Source organism: Sminthopsis crassicaudata, chromosome 4 (assembly GCF_048593235.1).
Source record: "Sminthopsis crassicaudata isolate SCR6 chromosome 4, ASM4859323v1, whole genome shotgun sequence".
Classification (NCBI taxonomy): domain Eukaryota; kingdom Metazoa; phylum Chordata; class Mammalia; order Dasyuromorphia; family Dasyuridae; genus Sminthopsis; species Sminthopsis crassicaudata.
Genome location: NC_133620.1, coordinates 375,583,247 through 375,590,908, shown reverse-complemented (window position 1 = coordinate 375,590,908; position 7,662 = coordinate 375,583,247). Strand labels below are relative to the sequence as shown.

The following is a 7,662-nucleotide window of genomic DNA, read 5'->3' as shown; positions in this document are numbered from 1 at the left end:
AATATTATAAGAAATGGGAAGCAGAATGATTTCAGAGTGACCTGGGGAAACTTGCATGGACTGATGCTACGTGAAATGAGCAGAACCAGGAGATCATTATACATGGCAACAAGAAGATTATACAATGATCAATTCTGATGTATGTAGCTCTCTTCAACAATGAGATGATTCAGACCAGTTCCAATAGTCTAGTGATCAAAAGAGCCATCTACACCCAAAGAGAGGATTGTGGAAACTAAATGTAGTTCACAACATAGCATTCTCACTCTTTTTGTTGTTGTTTGCTTGCATTTTATTTTCTTTCTAATTTATTTCCCTTTTTTATCTGATGTATCTTGTGTAGCAAGATAATTGTATAAATATGTATGAATATATTGGATTTACATGTATTTTTACCAAGTTTAAAATATATTGGATTGCAATCTAGGAGAGTAAGTGGAGGGAAGGGGAGAAATTGGAACACAAGGTTTTGCAAGGGTCACTGGGAAAAAATTGTCCTTGCATATATTTTGAAAATAAAAAGCTTCAGTAAAAAAGATTTTTAAAAAAAGATACAATGATATATGGATGGAGAGTCACCCCGATCTTTGCCTAGCCCCTCATTATAGTTTGTTGAAAATTGTCAGACTATTATACCTATATACAACTATATAGGCATTGTTCCTATTAACTAAGGCCAGGAATCTCTAAAATAGGGAGCTATATCTGATAATTGACATGTATAACACTGTCCAAAGGGCATAACTTATTCTTCTAAATTACAGGAAAGAAGACAAGCAATCCATAGCCAATTATCTCCCAGAACTAAACCTCTGCTTAGCCTCCTAGTTCCTAGTTCTCAAGTCCAAGGTGTACCAACTTCTGAAAGTTTCCAGAGTTCTCTCACTGATGATCAGCCTGAGATGATGACTCTGCATGGTAAGATTTTGATTCTGGAATCTGAGCCATGGAATACTAAATTCTGAAATGCCAGGGGTGGCTGGTTGGCAAGTTTTTTTCCTGGTTTTCTTCTTAAAAGCAAGAGCAACCTCAGTTATTTTCTAAGCTTTTATTTGGGTAATATAGAGAACAAGAAGTGAACCATTAGCCATCCCTCAGAGATTTGCAATACCAATGTTATGACAATAGGGCTTTGACTAGGTACCTTGTTTCAAGCCATGTACCCCTCAGAAAAGTCTGCCTAAGTGCAACATAAGTGATAGGTAACAGGAATTTCTGTCTTTAGTGCTAGGACTTTAGTATTCTCAACTTCCTTGAGTCTGTAGTTAAGGCAACATAGGACAAGAGTTCATAATTTAGAAATGAATAAACATATATGGAAAGGTGCTTATTTTTTAAGTTGTAGGTAGCAAGATTAAGAAACATTAGAAAGTCCTTTTTTAAATGACAGAATGAGATTTGTTTTGATTAATTTTATAGAAATTAGAAAGCCATTGCTCAGACATCTGTTTTAAATGATAAGATGAACAGAAAATAATTTAATTACCAAGTGAAGAATGTGAGATCTTTAGGGAGTAGTTACATATCTGATGTCCTTGGAGAAAAACTTCCCTTTTTATAATTTTTCTTCCAAGATGGGGGGAAGGTGACTTTTTTGTTTTTCTCTTTGGTTTGATATTAGCCTCCTAGGAGTGGGGCTACACTCCTTTGGAACATAAAAGAGTGAGTCATTAAGGTTTAGTTCTTGTTCAGGCACTAGACATAACGTAAACATAATTTTTTTTTTGTCTCAGATTCCTAGGATTTCCCTCATTGGAACAGAAAGACAGACATACCCAGCATGACTTTGACTGTGGCCAACTGAATTTTTACCTTTCTATTCCACTCTTTTCTTTAAATTCACATTCTTTAGAGATGGAACAAAGTTTGGTAGATGAACTATTCCAAATTATTATTTTTTTATTTAACTTAATATTTTAACTGAACATTTATTTTTCAACTTTTCCATTCCAAATATGTGTATTTTCTCTCCTTCCCTCCCTCACTTCTCTCACTTTATTGGGAGAGTAAAAAGAGAGAAGAAAAATAAAACTCAGAATAAATATAAATAGTAGGGCAAAACAAATTTCTTCACTGCCCAAGTTCAAAATATAAATGTCTCATTCTGTATTTTGTGTATAATCTCCTTTCAGTCAGTCAGTAAGTAGCATGCTTTACCACTCATCCCCTGGATTCATGGCTGGTCCTTGCATTGATCAGAGTTTTTAAGTTTTTCTAAGTTATTTGTCTTTACAATATTTTTATTATTGTATGGTGCATTCACACAGGAGCAATCATTTGGTTATATACATACATACATACATGTATGTATTAATATATATATATATATGTGTGTGTGTGTATATATATATATATATATCCATACAGAATACAATAGCAGTTGAATGAGCCAGCAAAGTGATACAGTGGAAAAAGCATCAGCCTTGAGTGTAGAAGACCTAGGTTCAAATCTGGACACAAATATTTACTATCTGTGTGACTCTAGGCCAATCATTTAACTCTGTCTCAATTTCCCCATCTGTAAAAAAGAGAAATAATTGTCAAACCACTCCAAAATCTTTGCCAAGAAATCTCCAAATGGGGTCCTGAAAAGTTGGACATATCTAAAATGACTAAACAACAATGAGTTGAAAATCATCGATCAATTATGACAAAACTTTTGAGAAACACATTTTTAAAACAAAATGGATAGTATCCAAATAAGAGCATCCTATACTCTGAATCCTCTTGTCTATTCTCTTTATCATCTCTCTAGTCACATAGGATCATATCTATGCAGATAATTCCCAAATGTACATGTGCAGAACTTACCTTTCACTTAAGCTCCAGAAACATCAATAACTGTTTTCTGGACATTTCTTTTTAGATGTCCCATAGGTACCTTAAACACCATATGCTAAAATATAACTTATCTTTCACCTTAAACTCTCTTTTCTTCTTTATTTCTTTATTTTTTCCAAAGGGACAGAAAATTTACAGGGAAGAGTAGAATTTAATAGGACTTTGAAATATACTAAATCCTTTGTTGTAGAATGTATAGCCTTTGATTCTTCTGGCTAAGAAAGTGTGGGTCTTGGATCATAATACATAGATTTAGTCTGGAAGAAAATAGAGATCATCCTATCTGTTCCTTTTGTGTCAAAACCACTATGTTTAAAATCTTTGATTTTCCTAAAGCACAGGTCTGACTAGGACATCCCATATCAAATATATTCCAGTGGCTCCCTAACATTTCCAGTTAACAAAATCCTCCATTTGATATTCAAAGCTCTTCATAACATAGTTCCTTCTCCTTTTTTTCTAGTCTTCTCACACCTTATTCCCCTTGTCATGAACTCTGATTCCATTACTCTGCTGTTCCATCAACATGATATAAGCTCTGGACAATTCTTCTGATGTTTCTCATACCTGGAGTTTTGAATACTGACCTCCTTGACTTCCTCTATGTACTAAATAAAATGTCATCCTCTATAAGAAGACTTCCCCAAACCTTCTTAATTCCAGTGCCTTAATTATTTTCTATTATGTGTATGTGTGTGTGTGTGTAGATTGTTTGTACATATTTGTTTGCTGGTTTTCTCTCCCATTATAGTATTACCTCCCTGAAGGTTGAAACTATGCCTCTTTTTGTATCTTCAGAACTTAGAAACATTTGGGCTTATAGTAGATGCTTAATAAATGCTTATTGACTAAGTAGGGTTGATTGGTCAGTTACTATTTATATGGCCTCTAAGCAAATCATGTAGTTTTTTTTTTTTCTTTTTCTAAGCCTTGATTTCCTTATCTAAAAAATGGAGATAATAGTTTTAACCATATACCTGACAGGCATACTATGGGTAAAGTACTTTGCAAATTTTAAAGTGCTATAGAGTTGTTATTGTTATTTTGTTTTTAATAAAAATTAACCTAGTGTTCTGTAAACATATATACACATGTCTTCTTTTGTATAGATGTCAAGTGCTCTGGGAGGGTCTATTTATAATGAGTGAAAATTCCCAAAACTTTCCTGGAGCTTTTCATGTCATGAAAGTCATTAAATAAAGGTTACATAGGGGCATGCACGTACACAAACATACACACATAAACATTCCCCTGTTTTCATGTGACATTTAAAAAGTTTTGAGAGACATAATTTTGAAGTAATTTTATCACTTTATTAATAATGTTAGCATTTTAATAAAGGAACGGTCATTTGACCATTTCTCTCTTAGACCAAAGACATACAGAAGTACTCAGGGCTCATGGGTCCATTAGAAGAAAAGCATTACCTAGGGTAGAAGTCAACTCTGATTAACAATGAGAAAATAAACATTACAAGGAATGGCTGAACTTATTCAAATAAACTTTCATTTTATTATTTACTTCTAAATTACTCCCAAGCTTGGATAATCTATTCAAAGAATATATTCCTACCCAAACTTGAGTAGAGTATATTGGCTTCTCCAACCAAATGGAATCTGAATAAGAAAGTTAATCCAATCTATTATCAGTCATAACCTTTAAGAGAATAAATTTTTGAAATCAGGACTATAGAAAAGAGAACTCTGATCTCCCTAAATCATTGGATAATTTGAAGAGGCTCCAGGAGGTTCAATTCTCTATTGATTTGTATAATGCTCATAATATCTTTGCTCCAAGACTCTCTATGATCCCTAAAAATTTCAACAAGAGAAATTTTATTAGGGTTTTGTTTTTGTTTTTTGTTTTGCTTTTCTTATATTCTTTTTTTTAAATAAAAATAGAAGGGATAGCTAGGTGGTGTAGTGGATAGAGCACCAGCCCTGAAGTCAGGAGGCCTGAGTTCAAATCTGTCCTGAGACATTTAACACTTTCTAGCTGTGTGACCCTGGGAAAGTCACAACCCCAAATGCCTCAGCAAAATAAATAAATAAAATAAAATAAAAATGGAATATTTCAAATCCACATATTCATTCTCTATTATTTTAACATGCCATAGTCAGCTAGAGTTTGGACTTATGGTAACTCTAAGATGTAGTCAATGAAAGTAAATTTAAAAAAAATCAAAACAGAAATTGAAGCTAAGAATGATCAAGCTTATATGACCTTCAAGTTCTCATATTATCTTATATTAGGTGTCCTCATCTTTTGATATTAAGCATTCCTGAGACCAGTCACTGTTTTATTTTTCTTCAGGCCACTCTTTCTATTACCAAATAGGATTATTCAATGCCAGAGATTACTGGGTTAACTCCCCAGTGCCAGCTTATGAATTTTCAACATTAGCAGATGGTTCTATCTTTTGGAAAATGATCACAAGGTAAGATGGATTTCCAAGTCACAGAGTTAGTTCACTAAGTTTAGGGCAATCATTTAGTCATTAATGAAACTTGGACATATGTATGATGCCATAGTTTCAAGGCTCTCAGGCCCCTCCTGTACCTTCTTCCACTTTTGAAAAAGATATATGCAAAACAAAACAAAAATCAAATTATACTACAGGTTTCAGAGCAAATCTCTTATTCCCTGTTCGGTGTTGACCACGAATAGTAACTGTCCAAGGTGATTTGCTTAAACCACTTTTATTACTCAGTACCTTAATCAGAGCATACTTCATGTCTTTATTTCTCAGGGTGAAAATTAGAGGACTGAGGAAAGGTGTGATAAGAGTATAAGGAACAGCCATGAGAATGTCATCTCTCTCTGTAGTCTCTGGCTTCAGATACACAATGGAGGCAAAGCCAAAATGGATAATGACCACAGTGAGGTGGGATGCACAAGTGGAAAAAGCCTTCCTCTTCCCTTCAGCTGAAGGGATCTTGAGCACAGTAGAGAGAATGAACACATATGTAAGAATAATGAATAGAAATGTCCCTATTAAACCCAATACTGATATAACTGTGACAATAACTTCTATAACAGCACCATTCAGACAAGATAATTTGACCACTGCTCTCATGTGGCAGAGGAAGTGTTTTATAAGGTTGGGGCCACAAAATGAGTCTGAAAAGATCAAGGTGGTCTGCACTAAGGAGACAAAGAAACCACTAGTCCAAGATAAGGCAACAAGATGCCCACATATTGTACTGGTCATGAGTACTGGGTAACGAAGAGGGTTACAGATGGCCAGGAACCGGTCATAGCCCATCACAGTGAGAACAATGCAGTTGGTACCACCAAGACCATGAAAAAAAAACATTTGGAGTCCACATCCCAGAACAGAAATGGTCCTACTTTTGGTTAGTAGGTCAACCAACATTTTAGGAACAATGGTTAATGTGTAGCAAGTCTCAGAGAATGAAAGGGCACTGAGGAATAGGTACATGGGAGTATGGAGGGCTCGGTCTAACAAGGTGAGACCCATGATTGCCAGATTGCCAGTGAGGGTGAAAATATAAAGAAAAAAGAAGAAAACAAAGAGGACAACTTGCCAGTCTGGGTAGAAAGAGAAGCCAACAAATACAAATTCTCCCAGGAGCGTCTGGTTTACTCTCATTGCTCTTAGGTTTTAGAAAGCTGAAAGAAATGATTAGAAAATCACAGATTCAGTCAAATTTCCTTTTACTTACACTCTCATAGAAGGGAATTAAAATACTAATAATCCAAAATACATTTTCCTTTAGATTTAAAAAGCAATGTATGTGATTTGGGAGCCAATTTCTAGGCCAAATTTGTTTTGCTTGAGTCAGGGAAATGCTTTTAAATATCAGGGAACTATATAGTTTGATATATATATATATATATATATATATATATATATATATATATATATATATACACACACATACATATAACTTGATTTATGTCATGAGGAAGGAAGTCTCTGAGACCATACCAGGGGATGAAGAAAGCAAGCTCTGAGATGTAACACTTTCTTTTTTTGTTGGTGTTTTTGTTTGTTAGTTTGTTTTTTGCTGAGGCAATTGGGGTTAAGTGAGTTGCCCAAGGTCACACAACTGGGACATGTTAAGTGTCTGAAGCCAGATTTGAACTAAGGTCCTGCTCTATCCACTGTTCCACCTAGTTGCCCAGGTTCAATACTTTCTTATCACACATGTTCCAAATCATTGTTAGTCTATATGGAGGTTAAAAAACAAACAAACAAACAAGGACAGTCTCATAAAAACACAATCAATCAATTACACAATCAATAAAAATACAATAAAAGTATAGACTATCAGATAGGATGCTAAGCTCTGGAGATTCAAATGAATGTAATAATAGATCTTGTCATCAAAGAATTTGTACTCAGTGATCTCTAAGGTCCCTTATGGCTATACATCTAAGATCCTATGATAATTGGTTCTCTAAGATTCAGATACAGATAAGAACTATATATAATTTTTTTCTTTGCAGGTGTCAGGTGGAGGACATACTATAAAGATTCACTTAGGAGAAGGATTTGTTGTGAATCTAGAAGGGAGGTAGGATTTTTAAAAAAGGTGGAGATGGTAGAATCAAGGAAATTCCAGAGAGAGGACACTAGAATATATTTGAGGTGTTCCATTTTGGCTAAAGTTTGGCTAGGATGTAGATAGGAAAAAAAGGAATGAAGGATCGCTAGGTAAAGGAGAAGCTTTTTGGAAGATCTCCAGTTTCAGGCTAAGAATGTTAAGTGCAAGTTTATGCACCACAGGGTTTCTAAGCAATGGGTTACATCATTAGAGTTGTTTTTGAAAGTAGGGGATATACATAACAACTACT

The 7,662-nt window shown here is 34.5% G+C and overlaps 1 protein-coding gene across 1 annotated transcript; it reads right to left on the bottom strand.

Moving 5' to 3' along the window:
• Positions 1 to 5,449: 5,449 nt before the first annotated feature.
• Positions 5,450 to 6,454, bottom strand: LOC141540846 (olfactory receptor 10X1-like). Its single transcript, XM_074264787.1, has one exon. The coding sequence runs from the start codon at positions 6,452 to 6,454 to the stop codon at positions 5,450 to 5,452; it is 1,005 nt and encodes a 334-aa protein (XP_074120888.1).
• Between the last annotated feature and the right edge of the window lie 1,208 nt (positions 6,455 to 7,662).

Excerpts from the sequence above, each read along its gene's own strand:
- LOC141540846 (XM_074264787.1), bottom strand. The coding sequence starts at position 6,454 with ATGAGAGTAAACCAGACGCTCCTGGGAGAATTTGTATTTGTTGGCTTC.